General features: G+C 34.0%; 1 protein-coding gene across 1 annotated transcript in view; it reads right to left on the reverse strand.

Moving 5' to 3' along the window:
• LOC134692754 (glycine amidinotransferase, mitochondrial-like) overlaps window positions 1-18,202 on the reverse strand; it is a 647,170-nt gene that overhangs the window by 65,393 nt on the left and 563,575 nt on the right. The window contains exon 7 of the mRNA XM_063553267.1: window positions 17,808-17,958. Within this exon, the coding sequence (XP_063409337.1) occupies window positions 17,808-17,958 (151 nt within the window). The remainder of the gene's footprint in view (window positions 1-17,807; window positions 17,959-18,202) is intronic.

Consider the following 18,202-nt stretch of genomic DNA (forward strand, 5'->3'; position numbering starts at 1 on the left):
AATGAAACATTCCTCTAACAACAGAAATCAATAACAATTTGGTACATCCGTCGATGAAACAGTACTATAACGACACAAATATAATGTGGCACACCCGTCAATGAAACATTCCTCTAACAACAGGAATCAATAACAATTTGATACATCAGTCGATGAAACAGTACTATAACGACACAAATATAATGTGGCAAACCCGTCAATGAAACATTCCTCTAACAACAGAAATCAATAACAATTTGGTACATCCGTCGATGAAACAGTACTATAACGACACAAATATAATGTTGCACACCCGTCAATGAAACATTCCTCTAACAACAGGAATCAATAACAATTTGATACATCCGTCGATGAAACATTCCTCTAACAACAGGAATCAATAACAATTTGGTACATCCGTCGATGAAACAGTACTATAACGACACAAATATAATGTGGCAAACCCGTCAATGAAACATTCCTCTAACAACAGAAATCAATAACAATTTGGTACATCCGTCGATGAAACAGTACTATAACGACACAAATATAATGTGGCACACCCGTCAATGAAACATTCCTCTAACAACAGGAATCAATAACAATTTGATACATCCGTCGATGAAACAGTACTATAACGACACAAATATAATGTGGCAAACCCGTCAATGAAACATTCCTCTAACAACAGAAATCAATAACAATTTGGTACATCCTTCGATGAAACAGTACAATAACGACACAAATATAATGTGGCACACCCGTCAATGAAACATTCCTCTAACAACAGGAATCAATAACAATTTGATACATCCGTCGATGAAACATTCCTCTAACAACAGGAATCAATAACAATTTGATACATCCGTCGATGAAACATTCCTCTAACAACAGGAATCAATAACAATTTGGTACATCCGTCGATGAAACAGTACTATAACGACACGAATATAATGTGGCAAACCCGTCAATGAAACAGTCCTCTAAAGACACAAATCAATAAAAAGTTGGCACATTCATCAATAAAACAGTCCTGAAACGAAACAAATCTAATGTGGCATACCCGTCAATGGAACATTCCTCTAAAAAGAAATCAATAACAATTTGGTACATCCGTCGATGAAAAAGTACTATAACGACACAAATATGATGTGGAATACCCGTCAATGAATCAGTTTTCCAACAACATAAATCAATAACAATTTGACACATTCATCAATGAAACAGTCCTGAAACGACACAAATATATCGTGGCAAACCCGTCAATGAAACATTCCTCTAACAACAGAAATCAATAACAATTTGGTACATCCGTCGATGATACAGTACTATAACGACACAAATATAATGTCTAATACCCGTCAATGAATCAGTTTTCTAACAACAGAAATCAATAACAATTTGGCACATTCATCAATGAAACAGTCCTGAAACGACACAAATATAATGTGGCAAACCCGTCAATGAAACATTCCTCTAACAACAGAAATCAAGTACAATTTGGTACATCCGTCGATGAAACAGTACTATAACGACACAAATATAATGTGGCACACCCGTCAATGAAACATTCCTCTAACAACAGGAATCAATAACAATTTGATACATCCGTCGATGAAACAGTACTATAACGACACAAATATAATGTTGCACACCCGTCAATGAAACATTCCTCTAACAACAGGAATCAATAACAATTTGATACATCCGTCGATGAAACATTCCTCTAACAACAGGAATCAATAACAATTTGGTACATCCGTCGATGAAACAGTACTATAACGACACAAATATAATGTGGCACACCCGTCAATGAAACATTCCTCTAACAACAGGAATCAATAACAATTTGATACATCCGTCGATGAAACATTCCTCTAACAACAGGAATCAATAACAATTTGATACATCCGTCGATGAAACATTCCTCTAACAACAGGCATCAATAACAATTTGGTACATCCGTCGATGAAACAGTACTATAACGACACAAATACAGTTTGACACATCCATCAATGAAACATTCCTCTAACAACAGGAATCAATAACAATTTGGTACATCCGTCGATGAAACAGTACTATAACGACACAAATATAATGTGGCACATCCGTCAATGAAACAGTCATTTAACGACATGAATATAGTGTGGCATAACTATGTCGATGAGATAGTTCCCTAATGAAACAAATAATAAAATTGACGTATGCATCTACCAGACCATACCTTAAACAATAAAAATAATAAAAGATCAAAGTGGCATATCCATCAATGCTACATATCCCAAAGACACACGTGCAACTATGCGACATATCTGTCAATGAGACAGTACTCTAAAAAACGAATGGGTCAATAAATATCTATAATGTACCTCCAATTCAGTACACAAAAGTTGTTGTGTATACAAAAAATCTCTGTAGAAGAATATTGGACAAGCCTTAGTTTCAATTTGTAACAAGTGACTGAGCTTAAACATTTGTGTTGAGTTGGGAAGTAGAGGACCATAGAATAAAAACTGTGGTGTTATTAAATGTATGAAAAGTATTAAATTTTCAAAGACATTATTGTGTGAAAAAAGGTGCATTGGTATTTTTGTACCATAAAAATCCGCAAGACGAAATAATTTAGGGTATGCTTATTTACGATTAAATGAAGGACACTGCGTACCCCTAATATTTAACCATATTTGAAAATGTCCCAACTTCGATCTTCATCGAACGCATTCAAGTTTACGATACAGACTGAGATACAGAACACAACATTACTATTACCGCCTATGGTGAAACTATTGCGCATATTGCCCCAAACAAAGCATACATGTATACATCAATTTTAAAGGCAAAACTCTAACGACACAAACATGCGGCATATCCGCTAGGAAGACAGTACTAATTACGAACCAATTAATAACATGTGACATATACGCCATTAAGCATGTACCCACATGGCATAATTAAAAGAAAGGCAGTGGCTATTTGACCGGCACCGGCTAAATAGCAAATTTGCTATTTGACCGGCACTGAATAATTTATATCTCAATTGAATTAAAATGTAAGAATATAAGAATAATTATTTAAAAATATCAAAATTTTATATTTAAGAACTTTTGTAAATGTTACTCATATAAACACTTAAACTTTTTACTATCAAATTAAATATATTTTAAAAATTAAAATACAAATACGTACCGATTATCAGGTGATCTGCATGTTGATATCGTAAAATATCAGATGCGAGACATAATATGAAGCTATTTGTCGATTGAGCGAAGCGAACGAGATCAAAAAGCCTTCATATAATGTCAAGCAGCTGATATTTTACAATATCAATATGCAGATCACCTGATAATCGATTTATCGGGCTATATTTGCGTGTTTCTGAAGTGTTTTCTTTGTTTCACCAGCACGCAAAAGATGACTTGATAAGTTCGAGTTAAAGTTATTAACGTCGGTTCAAACATTATGACGTCGCTGATATGTCCGGGTCAAACTTATTAAGGCCGGGTCAACACATTTGACGTCACAAAGACATGATACGGAATAATATTAAGAGCTGAACAGAGTGATATAGACAGAGGGACGACCGATAAAACTGAGGAACAAGTTGAAGCAAGACCTGAACTTTTAATTACTGCCTCTTGTTTGCCTCAATTATAAACATTGATTTAATCAAAAAGTATCGTCAAAAAGATGCATGGGAAGCTATTAAGAGCATAAAACTATATAAAGAGAAGAAAAATAACCGTATCTACATATGCAACATATCCACACATGGCGCAGATTCAAAGGAAGCCAGTGTTATGTGTAGTTCCTGTTTGGGGTTGCAACACTTATCTTGTGCTAGATCAAAACAATTTCTAAATGCCAAAAAAATGGTTTTGTAACAATTGCAAATGTTAAATCATGTGTCCTTTTAAAATGCATATAAAACAACTATATATAGTACTAAAACATTATATGTTATTCAGGTCTCAGACAGGGTATATACTGTGACATTCCCGGCATAGAGTTTATATCCCCTGAGCCGAAGGCGAATGGGATAAAAGCCCTAAGCCGGGAATGTCACAGTATACACCCTGTCTGAGACCTGAACTACACATATATTACGGATTACCCCTGACTTAATGTTATTTTCCAGTGCAGGTATTTGTTGACAACACATCTCTATTGAAAAACCCAACCTGATATGTTCGGCATACGTGAAGGATTTTCTAATTTGTGTGAATATTATTTTATCCTGTATGTAATAATTTATAATAACACTTTTAACATTATTTAAGTATTAAAAGTTTTAATTGCGATATTTTGTATCAAAAATGTATTATTGACTGAAGCACGTCATTGTTTTCCCTCTGTGAGCCTTTGACAGTCTAATAGCTTTTGACTACGTCACATAGTAACCGGTGTTATGATGACGTTTCTGAGGTTCCAATTGGGGATAAAAGCGTCGTATATACCCTGGCAGTTTCCTGAATACATACTGACATCTCTGTGCTGTACATGTTATCCAATCACAAACCTCGACACATTTGTAATCCGTAATATATTATCTTTTTTATGATGTTCGTAGTTTTACATAGCACTATTTTATCGCATGATAGGATATTTAAAACATAGGTTTTACACAGATTTGGACATAAACTTTTTCTTAAATATTTTAGAAAAAATATATAAACTTTTTTCAAAATATTTTAGAAAAAAATTATTTAGTAATGTATATACAAATGTGTTCTTCTGCTTCTGCTGCTTTATTTGGATTAAATTTTTTTCAGAAGTTTGAATATACCATTTTCTATGTTGAGTTCCTTTGCTAATTAGGAATATTGACCTGGCATATTGCATCTGGATTTAAACTCGTATTTATTATATGTGTCCTTGGTGGAAAAGGCAGATTGGAATTGCTTGTTTAGAATGGTTGCGTGGTCTACAGGGTGTATGTGTAGTATACCTTCACTACGAAGTGTTGCAACTCCATTGCTTTGTTTTCTGATGTTTGATGTATGTCCAGAAACGTTTTATACTTCTATATTGGTTGTTTTCCTCCTTAGGTGTTACGATGTTCTCAATGTATTTCCGATATGAACGACGGAGCTCTCTTTGTACCATTCTCCTTGTTTCTTTAAGTTTGGATGTTATTGTAAGATCAGCTGACTTTTTATGTTTTTTGTACAATCTGTCATGGCGTTTTATAAGTTTGCGTACAGGAGGTATGAGCCCATCTTTCTGTGTTGCGGTTTTGTGCGGGATGTGATTTGCCACAGTCTCAGACTGGTTTAAGTTGGTTTTGAAGCTTATCGAGAGCTCATCGGTTGAACTGCCGTTTGCAGCTAGTTCTTTGATCTTTTGATGGTGTTTTCATGCTTTTAATTAACATTTTTCAGTTATAAATTATTTATTTATATGAACATCTTCAATATTTTATTTTTGATTGTACTGTTTTTTAATGCTCGATATTGTGATAAAATGATTTTGAATTATTATTAAGCTTTTTTATTCTCTACTAACATGACTAATCACATCAGTGAACAGTTTGATTCAGTGCCGGTCAAATAGCAAATTTGCTATTTAGCCGGTGCCGGTCAAATAGCCACTGGCTAAAAAAAGTGGCAGATCCTAATGACACACATTATGAAAGACAAATTTTGAACGTCCGTTAATGAGACAGAACCCAATTGACAACTGTTTTGGGAAAAATGTACCTCATTCAAACCATGTCTTTACGACACACAAGAAAACAAGGTGGCATATAAGTCAATAACTAAAGGCGATGTATATACATCAATGACTAACGGTGATGTATATACGTCAATAACTAACGGCGATGAATGTACGACAATGACTAACGGTGATGAACATAAATCAATGAATAATGGTGATGAATATAATACCTCAACGACTAACAGTGATGAGTATACGTCAATGACTAACGATGATGCATATACGTCAATGACTAACAGTGATGCATATACGTCAATGAACAACGGTAATGGATATATGTCAATGACTAGGGGTGATGAATATACTTCAATGACTAAGGGAGATGTATTTACGTCAATCACTAACGGTGATGCATATACGTCAATGACCAACGGTGATGTATATACATCAATGACTAACTGTGATGGATAGACGTCAATGACTAAGGGTGATGTATAAACGTGAATGACTAACAGCTAAGAATATACGTTAATGACTAACGGCGATGTATATACGTCAATGACTAACGGTGATGCATATACATCAATGACTAACGGTGATGCAAATACACCAATGACTAACAGTGATGCATATACCTCAATGACCAACGGTAATGGATATACGTCAATGACTAAGGGTGATGTATAAATGTCAATGACTAACAGCTATGAATATACGTCAATGACTAACAGCCATTAATATACGTCAATGACTAACGGCGATGCATATACGTTAATAACTTACGGCGATGCATATACGTCAATGATAATAATAATAACATAGTTATAAGTACAAACAGTGTTATGAAGTTATATTATACACAATACACAATTGTATTGAAATAATAATGAAAATGCATATTATTTAGCACAATTGATGAAAAATTTGTAACATTTTGTTTTTAAAAGATACAAGTGTATCACTCATTTTGATTTCATTTGGTAAACTGGTCCATATTTGAGAACCTGAATGTGTAAATGTTTTCTTTAAAAAAAATGTTTTTCGTTTTGGAAGATTTAATAGTTTTTCATCAGCTGAACGTAAGTTATAGTTTTGATTATCAGTAAAATGAACATTTTCTTCTAAATAGTTAGGAACCATGCCATTAACTGATTTAAATACAAGGATTGCCTTCTGGTATTGAATTCGCTTTTCCACATTTAACCAGTGTAAACTTTTAAACAATAAACTGGATCATGTCATTATGTCAGCTTCTACTATAACCGTAGCAGATTTCTTTAATAACTTATTAAGTTTATTTATTCCACTTTCAGAACAACTTCCCCATATATTGCAACAATAATCAAATAATGGCAGAATGTAAGCATTAAAATAGATATTACGTATATGCATAGGTAAATATTTTGTTATCTTTTGTAACAAAATGATTCTATTTGATATAGTAATTGACATTTTATCTATTTGCTGATTCCATTTTAAGTTTTTGTCAATATATATACACAAATGACTAACGGTGATGTATTATGTCAATGACAAACGTCGATGAAAATACGTAAATTACTAACGGCAATTAATATATTGCATCAACGACTTACAGCAATGAATGTACGTCAAGGAATAACGGCGATGAATAAACGTCAATACCTAACGGTGATGAATATACATCAATGACTAACGGCGGTGCATATAAGTCATGCACTAACAGCAATGTATAAACATCAATGACTCACGGTGATGCATATACGTCAATGACTAACGGCAATGAATATACGTCAAAAACTAACAGCGATGTATATACGCCAATCAATTACCGCTATGCATATACGTCAATGAATAGCGTTGATGCATATATGTCAATGACTAACGATGAAACACATACGTCAATAACTAACGATGATGCATATTCATCAATGACTAACGATGATGCATATACATCAATTATTAACGGTGATGCATATATGCGCCAATGACTAACGGTGATGCATAAACGTCAATGACTAAATGTGATGAATATACGTCAATAACTAACGGTGATGTATTATGTCAATGACTAACGGCGATGAAAATACGTAAATGACTAACGGCGATGAAAATACGTAAATGACTAACGGCAATTAATATATTACATCAACGACTATTAAAAGCGATGACTATACGTCAATGAATAACGGCGATGCATATAAGTAATGCACTAACAGCAATGTATAAACATCAATGACTTACGGTGATGCATATACGCCAATTGCTAACGGCAATGAATATACGTCAATAAAAGCGCTGTAAGCACTGTAGGCAGTTACCCAAAAACCAAGGCAAACATAATTATGAAAACTGTGGCAATGTTGCTTCATTTTTTTTTTTAAAGATTTAAAAGAACAAACATTAAACATTCATATATAATTGTGCATTTATGTTCATTTAATGAATTAAACATTAAGGCAAATCATTCATATTTGATCAAGGTGTTCAATAGCAACGCACATGACCATGAATGGTCATGAGTCTTTCATGAGTCAGTAGTGGTACAAATTTGTAATGATTGCAGTTCTTCTAGTTGAGCGTAATTGTTCGTATTAGTTGACTGTTAGTGTTTCAAGTTGACTTTAGTACGAGCTTGTAAGAGTATGAATGGACTTGCTTCCCTGGAAAGAAAACTGAGTTTGTGTTTTACAATACAAAAGTTATGAGACACAAATCAGACAAATGTTAACTACTACAGGGATCAATGGTGAGGTCTGACCGACCTGTCCATAGTAAATGTAAATGAGTCCCACCTTCACCCCAAGTCCATGATGTCTAAGTTTGGAATAAAATGACAGGTGATAGGATCTAACAAAGTGATATGCATATTTGTCGTCTAACAGATTAACCGGGTATGTCATTCAATCTTTTTGAAATGAAAAACAGGAATGTATATGGTTTAGGCATTGGTATCTTAATCTTTAACAAGTTCTTATGGTTTATGGGTGAGGATCTCATCTGTTTCTTAGTATCAAACAGGAGTGGTTAGGGTGACCCTAAGGACTCTCCCTATATTTCATATGATAAGTTCTCATACATGAATATATATGGTTTAATTTAAAGGTGGGGATCTCGACTGTTTCCAATTTCTCAATAAGATGACTGCAGGGACTCCCCTATATTTCATTTAATTTAGAGTTGGGGATCCCAACTGTTTCAAAGTTCTTAAACATGAGGGGTAGGGTGACCACAGGGACTTCACCTATATTTCAGTTGATTTGTTATATAGTCTTATACATGAGTATATATGGTTAAGGGGTGATGATCTCGAATTTTTCCAAGTTCTTAAACATGAAGGTGTACAGTGACCATATGGATCCCCTTGTAATTTATTTGATTTGTAATATTGTCACATACATAAATATATATTGTTCAAGATTGTGGATCTCGACCGTTATAAATTCTCAAAAAGAAAGGGGCAGAGTGGCCCCATGAACTCCACCTATATTTCATACGATTTGTTATATTGTCCAATACATGAATATATATGGTTTATGGGTGGGGATCTTGACCGTTACCAAGTTTTGGTCATTTTGGTTTCTTGTGGATAGTTGTCTCAGTGGCAATCATACCACATCTTTATTTTTACATAAGAAACTTCCAGCATTTAACATACATTACCAACATTTATCACTGATAAAAAAAAATATGCTGTTACCATGAACGTATATATTGTTAGATAAACTGTTCCCAGCTGTCACTTGTATTGGATTTTGACATTATTTTTTTTAAGACGTATAAACGTTTTATTTCTAAATATTTCCTGTGTACAATTAACTTAGTCGTCCAGGATCAGGCTAAGGGTCCCTGTTTACAAAAAGAAACCATCTATCCAGGGGAAATAGAAGGCAATAAAAAAAGTTATCCACTTTTAACCTTGGAATACATTTAGTGTAAAAAATATAATATCCATATAATGTTAAGAGCAACTAACAGTTCTACACTTTAATTTCGAAATAGTAAGTAAATAATTATAAGATACCAACATAAAAGATGTGCATTTACTACAATAACCATGATAGGCTAATACTTTTTTTGATCATTTGTTTTTGATACAATCATTATTCTAATACTATAAACCATAAAAAATGTACTTTGACTCAAGCTGTATTAAAAAATGTCTAAATTTTCATTATTACGGACTCTAATTTTGTCTTATCAATGATATCAACGCCTTTCAAAAGAAGAACACATTTTAGATTATATTTCAAGTTTTGTTTCCAGATTTTATAAATATCTTGTGGTGTTTTAGGCGTTTTATTAAATTTTATTGAAATCCTAATTTTCCATAGTGTCCATTTGAAATATATGATTATTATGATTAAAAAAATTTCATATGTTAGTTCTCCCGTGTTTTTACCCAATAGAACCTCCAAAAGGATTATTTATTCCTATTTTTGACTTAATAAGTATTTCTTGGAGTTTTTTTTAAATTAACTGTGATGTACTACAACTGAAAAATAAGTGTTGCAGGGTTTCTATATTATTGTCATTTTGACAAATGTGGCATTTTCCATTTGATATCTTCATTTTTTTTAATCTTTCTTCAGTATATAAAATATTGTGCAAGGATTTCCATTGGAATTCTTTTACTTTATTTTCAATTTTCAAAAATTTTATTCCCGACCACATATTTTCCCAAGGTATATTTGTTCCAAATATTTCCTCCCACTTAATTTGACATTAAAATTGGTGTACAAAATATTTTCTGTTTTTTCCTTTATTTTCACAATTTTTGTTTTCAATTCTAGGTTTATATTTATTTACCATGCATAGCTGTTTTTTGTCACCGGTCTGGATTTTTTTAGTTGATAGCCCCAAAACCCGGGATTACCCTTATCCGCTTCCGGAATTGGATCCGATATTGTAATCTCGCGGAAGTCATTTTGTTTACAATGTTGTTATTGAAAGAAGTTAGATACGATTTTACTCGGATTTACACATTATTTATCGGTGATTTTCTGTAAAAAGCTAGCGGTTAAACAAAATGGACATCGCTGTCATGAAAAGTAATGATGAAAATAAGTTTAAGATCGTTTTTTAGGAAACTTCGGTAAACATGTTTGCAAAGTTATTTTTTTTATTTTCTTTCAAGGTCCGTCGGGCGTTGCTAGTAATTAATTAGCAAGTCCGACTGCAAAAGTGGAAGGTCGCAGACCCCGGACCACCGCTAACTTGAACCCCTGCGTCCCAATTAAAAAGATACGATCATTTCGTCTTCTAATTCAAAATTGCCGCCAACAGGGTGATCACTTGAACTTATATACGTAGTTGACTACGTATTGACGACAAACAATATTCCTACGAGTTTTGCAATTTGGGAAATCGTAACAACTTGTCTTTAGAGATTTTCGGCGATTAAATATTTCATACATTTGTTCTTGGACATCTTCGCCAAAAACTCAGGGGATAATAAACTACATAATGATTCCTAATGTGCTCTACTTCCTATGTGCATCTTCAAAACTTTTGGGAAAATCGACGATCATTTGAGGTTTTTCTGATCATATTTTTTGTAATCCAGAATGAAAAGTATGAAAAAAGCTGTCCAATAAGTTATAAATAATATAGTAGCCAGCTAGATGACAGCAATGGCACGTATTTCAGCATTTATTGGGTAGCACACAAATCCATAGTACTCGCATAAGGCAGCTTAACTGCCTAAAAAACTAACAGCGATGCATATACGTCAATGATTAACGCTGATTCACATACGTTAATAACTAACGATGATGCATATTCATCAATGACTTACGATGATGCATATACATCAATGATTAACGGTAATGCATATATACGCCAATGACTAACGGTGATGCATATGCACCAATGACTAACGGTGATGCATATACATCAATGATTAACGGTGATTCATATGCGCCAATGACTAACGGTGCTGCATATCCACCAATGACTAACGGTGATGCATATACGTCAATGACTAACGGCGATGTATATACGTCAATGACTAACGGCGATGTATTTACGTAAATGACAAACGGCAATTAATATACATCAAGGACTAACAGCGAAAAATATACGTCAATGACTAACGGCGATGAATATACGTCAATGACTTACGGCGATGTATATACGTCAATGACTAACGGCGATGTATATACGTCAATGACTAACGGTGATGCATATACGTCAATGACTAACGGCGATGTATATACGTAAATGACAAACGGCAATTAATATACATCAAGGACTAACAGCAATTAATATACATCAAGGACTAACAGCGAAAAATATACGTCAATGACTAACGGCGATGAATATACGTCAATGACTTACGGCGATGTATATACGTCAATGACTAACGGCGATGTATATACGTCAATGACTAACGGTGATGCATATACGTCAATGACTAACGGCGATGCATATACGTCAATGACTATCGGCGATGAAAATACGTCAATGACGAACAGCGATGAATAAACGTCAATGACTGACACTGATGAATATACGTCAATGACTAACGGCGATGCATATAAGTCATGAACTAACAGCGATGTATATACGTAAATGACTAACGGAGATGCATATACGTCAATGACTTACGGCAATGAATATTCTTCAATGATAAACGATGATGTATATATGTCAATGACTAACGGCGATGAAAATACGTCAATGACTAACGGGGATAAATAAACGTCAATGGCTAACAGCGATGTATATACGTCAATGACTATTGGCGATGCATATAAGTCAATGATAACGGCAATGAATAAACGTCAATAACTAACGGCGATGCATACATGTCAATGACTAACAGTGATGCATATACGTCAATGACTTTATGTGATGAATATACGTCAATGAGTAACAACGATGTATATACATCAATGACTTATGGTGATGCATAAACGTCAATGACTAACGCTTATGAATATATGTCAATTACTAACGACGATGCATATACGATAATGCACAGTGATGATAAATAAACGCTTATGACTGACGGTGATGCATATCCGTCAACGACTAACGGTGATGCATAAACGTCAATGACTAAAGGCGATTCAAATACGTCAATAACTAATGGTGATGCATATATACGTCAATGAGACCGATCTCTAACAAAACAAATAAAAAAAGGTAGCATGTCCGTCGATGATACAGTACCCAAAAGGACACAAATAAAACAATACATGGCATAATATGTCTATGAGAAACAAACCTAACAACACCAATGAAACAATGTAACATAAACGCCAACCAGATCATACTTAAAATATGTGGCAAATCCGTCAATGAGACAGTACTATACAGACACAGATCAAACAAATGTTACATACTCGTCAATGAACAGTACCCTAAAGACACAAATATTAACTAACATGTGGCATAACGATCGATGAGACAGTACAATTACTAAATGAATGTAATGTCGCACATCCATCAATGTATTGTCGGAGAGTGTAAACACAAACTGCTTTGAAAGTAATTGAAGTTTCTGTCTTATTCTAGAAAAATAATAGTCAAATAATGTACTCTTTCCTTTATTTTAGAATTGTTTTCAAAATGATTTTTATACAAATGGTTGGGAAAAGATTAAACTCCTTAAGAATGAGAGATATAAAATTAATCAAATTCTAAAAATCGATGTTTGCTCGTCATGTTTGGAATTTTTGTCAGATTTTTGAGATCCTCTGGTTTTATCCAATGAATGCATTACAAAAATATGCCCATAGACCCAAATTTAATTTTTATATTTTTTTACATGTATAAGCCATTTGTAAAAGTCTAATACAATCTTTTTTTTATATAGGTTTTGCGAGCTTTAACTGGTCAATAATAAAGCTATGAGAAATCAAGAGAGAACATTTCCTGCCCAAATTCCACAGGCCAATATCTCGAAAACAAGCACATTGACCCCTATATCTTTTTTTGATTTCTTTATTCCTCAATTAATCTCCTATCAATATATACTAGTGCTATGGAAAGTTATTTATTTTGAAACTAAGCAACTAACTTCCTTAAATTTAATAGTAAAAAAAAATATTTTTAAATTTCAGAAAATATTGATTATATGAACGCATTTCTCCTGAAACTTTGTATTTGTAATTGTTTCAAAAAGGATTTTTTGTCTTTATTTTGGGTAAACATGATTTATTTGTATTTAGATTGGAAATATCTTTCAGTAACTGTGAGTACTATTATTTGGATGCCTTGATTCTATTGTTTTATGGTTAAAAAAACCTGGGTCATGTCGATCTTTTAAGTAAGGCCAATTGCAACTAATTCTTAAAGATTGTTCTCATGTTGTGCTTTTACACCACTAAATGCTCACAAATTACGAACCCCACCACATGCAGTATATGCCTGTCCTTATTTAGGGGCCTGTAGTTCAATGATTGTTGTTGGTTCGTGTCTATCATATTGTTTGTCGTTAACTGTTTTCGTACTGTTAAGGCCTTTGGTTTTCTGGTTTGAATGTTTCAAATTTCTTATTTTTCAGGATAACATTTTACACAAGCTATAAATACACAAGCAGGACAGTTACATTACAGGAAAACATAAAAAATAATCATAACCTTTAACCTCTGTTTATTATGCTTTCATATAAAAATTTGTTAAAAAGACATGAAAATGTGAAATATCAGCTGTTTGTGGGTGCTTGATTTCCACTGCTGTCCTGTTAGAAACATGATACAAACTAGAGGCTCTAAAGAGCCTGTGTCGCTCACCTTGGTCTATGTGAATATTCAACAAAGGACACAGATGGATTCATGACAAAATTGTGTTTTAGTGATGGTGATGTGTTTGTAACTCTTACTTTACTGAACATTCTTGCTGTATACCTATCTATAATGATTAGCCCAGTAGTTTCAGTTGAAAATTTTAGTAAAAATAAACAAATTTTATGAAAATTGTTAACAATTGACTATAAAGTGCAATAATAACTCCTTAGGGGGTCAACTGACCATTTTGGTCATGTTGACTTATTTTTAGGTCTTACTTTGCTGTAAATTATTGCTGTTTACAGTTTATCTATATCTATAATAATATTTAAGATAACAAAAAACAGCAAAATTTCCTTAAAATTCCCAATTCAGGGGCAGCAACCTAGCAATCAGTTGTCCAATTCATCTGAACATTGTAGAGCAGATAGATCTTGACCTGATAAACAATTGTACCCCATATCAGATTTGCTCTAAATGCTTTGTTTTTTTAGTTAAAAGTCAAAAACTGCATTTTACCCTTATGTTCTATTTTTAGCCATGGCAGCCATCTTGGTTGTTTGGCCGGGTCACCGGACACAATTTTTAATCTATATACCCTAATAATAATTGTGGCCAAGTTTGATTTTATTTGGCCCAGTAGTTTCAGAGGAGAAGATTTTTGTAAAAGAGAAATAAGATTTACAAAAAATGGTTAAAAAATTTACTACAAAGGGCAATTACTCCTAAAGGGGTCAACTGACCATTTCAGTCATGTTGACTTATTTGTAAATCTTACTTTGCTGAACAATTTTGCTGTTTACAGTTTATCTCTATCTATAAAAATATTCAAGATAATAACCAAAACAGCAAAATTTCCTTAAAGTTACTAATTCAGGGGCAGCAACCATACAATCATTTGTCCAATTCATCTAAAAATTTCAGGACAGAGATATGTTGACCTGGTTAACAAATTCACCCAATTCAGATTTGCTCTAAATGCTTTGGTTTTTGAATTATAAGCCAAAAACTGCATTTTACCCCTATGTTCTATTTTTAGCCATTGCGGCCATCTTGGTTAGTTGGCCGGGTCACCGGACACAACTTTTAAACTATATACCCCTATTATGATTGTTGCAAAGTTTGATATTTTTTTTGGCCCAGTAGTTTCAGAGGAGAAGATTTTTGTAAAAGTTAACGACGACAGACGACACCAGGCGCCGGACGCCAAGTGATGAGAAAAAGGACAATAATGTGACTATCAAATGTCAGCTTTTGTCAATGATTTTCATTGCTGTCCATATTTGGAAAGTTATTGTTACATTCACCAATACGTCGGACATCTGACGTCTGGCAATGAATGCTGCCGCCAAATCTGTAAGAATCTCTGTACGGTACACGGATACACTTAATATCTGAAATATATATAAATATTATCTTAATTGTTTTCAAATCTAAACATTCAATATGAAATATATTGAATTAAATAATCTGAATAAATCTGAATTTTCATTTAAAAGAATAAATATAAATATTAATATTTTTACAAGCACAAATTATTTTTGCGTGATTCTTATTTGTTTTTAAAATTGGCATTTTATGGGGATATATCTCGGATATATTGCATTTTTTGAAGGAAGCTACATATAAGTTTTCTATTTTGTATTTTAGCCGGGAAAAAAATGCGACACCCTATCTTTTCATTTTCTTAATGCACTTTCTAAAAGCTATCTTCTTGTTATCATTTAGTTTAGCTTCAAATCAAATAATGGTGTTTTGTCTTGTATAGATATAAACCATACAAAATGGGTAATTTTGTCAACCTTGAGCTTGAGAAAATGCACGATGACCTATCATTTTTATTATATTTTTGAACATATTACAATATATACTTCGTTTTGGCAAAGTATAAAAGCATTCTATAATTAGTATGTACATTTGTATACTTCTATACCACCTTAAGATAAAAAAAAATACCAAAGAATTCAACAGAATAATAGAAGAATTTTCTCCCGTTCAATCTTTTTTGGAATTTTGCTTGTTACAAAACTTTAAATTTTCCAAAAAAACTAAGGATTTTCTTATCCCAGGGATAGATTACCTGCACAACTTTTGGTTTTGGGAATATTGGGTCATCAATGCTCTTCAAATTTGTACTTGTTTGGCTTTACAACTGTTTTGATTTGAGCGTCACGGATGAGCTTATGTAGACAAAACGCGCGTCTGGCATATTAAATTATGATACTTTTGGTATCTTTGTTAACTATAAACAAGCTTTAAAATGTTACAGCCAGACAACAAGATGGAATGAAGGAATGGTAAAGGGTTACACTTTATGTCCCCTCCTTTTATTGCAGGCCTGGTCAAGAGTAACACTAAATGGCCCTGTCTCCAATGGCAGGGATGGTCAAGAGTAACACTACATCGCCCTGTTTCCGATGGCAGGCATGGTCAAGGGTAACACTACATGTCCTGTCTTTTATGGCAGGCATGGTCAAGGGTTACACTGCATGTCCCTGTCTCCCATGGCAGGCTTGATCAAGGATAACACTACATGTCCTGTCTTTTATGGCAGACATGGTCAAGGGATATACTACATGTACCTGTCTCCCATGGCAGGCATGGTTAAGAATAACACTACATGTCCTATCTTTTATGGCAGGCATGGTCCAGGGTAAGGCTCAATGGCCCTGTCTCCCATGGCAGGCGTGGTCAAGGGTGACACTTCATGTTCTGTCTTTTATGGCAGGCATGGTCAAGGTTAACACTACATGTCCTGTCTTTTATGGCAGGCATGGTCAAGGGTAATTAGATATAGGATGATGTGGTGTGAGTGCCAATGAGACAACTCTCCATCCAAATAACAATTTAAAGATTAAACCATTATAGGTTAAAGTACGGCCTTCAACACGGAGCCTTGGCTCACACCGAACAACAAGCTATAAAGGGACCCAAAATTACTAGTGTAAAACCATTCAAACGGGAAAACCAACGGTATAATATGTATAAATAAAACGAGAAACGAGAAACACGTATATAACACTACATAGTCCTGTCTCCCATGGCAGGCATGATCAAGGGTAATACTACATGTCCTGTCTTCCATGGCAGGGATGTCAAGGGTAACACTACATGGCCCTGTCTTTTATGGCAGGCATGGTCAAGGGTAACACTACATGGCCCTGTCTCCCATGGCAGGCGTGGTCAAGGGTAAAACTTCATGTCCTGTCTTTTATGGCAGGCATGGTCAAGGTTAACACTACATGTCCTGTCTTTTATGGCAGGGATGGTCAAGGGTAACACTTCATGTCCTGTCTTTTATGGCAGACATGGTCAAGGGTAACACTACATGTCCTGTCTTTTAAGGCAGGCATGGTCAATGTAAACACTATGTCCTGTCTCCCATGACAGGCATGGTCAAGGGTAACACTACATATCCCTGTCTTTTATGGCAGGCATTTATAAATAGATTTATCATACCTAATGACTCAAGGAAGTTGATGGTAGGTAATTCTGTTTCTTCAACAATTGCTCTATCTGGTCCTACCATTAACAGATTAATACTCAGCCAGGCACTTGACTCACAAGACTCTGGTACAACCATGTTGTTAAGGAATGGAGCATCTAATATCTAGAAAAAAACAGAAGATATATTTAGGCCATAATAAATAATAGGTATGTTTGCCTAAACGCTACCTACCCAGAAAAAAGCTGCCTACTCAAATTCTTTTATTTTTTTTAATCAAAGAGGCATGAAGACTAATAAATATCTTATACTTCAATTTTTTTGTTTGAAAAAAAAAGAAAATGCCTACCTACCTACCCACTGTCTCAACCTTTGGGTAGGGTTTGGACAAACAGAAATATTTTTAAGT

The sequence above is a fragment of the Mytilus trossulus genome, chromosome 12 (assembly GCF_036588685.1).
Source record: "Mytilus trossulus isolate FHL-02 chromosome 12, PNRI_Mtr1.1.1.hap1, whole genome shotgun sequence".
Classification (NCBI taxonomy): Eukaryota; Metazoa; Mollusca; class Bivalvia; order Mytilida; family Mytilidae; genus Mytilus; species Mytilus trossulus.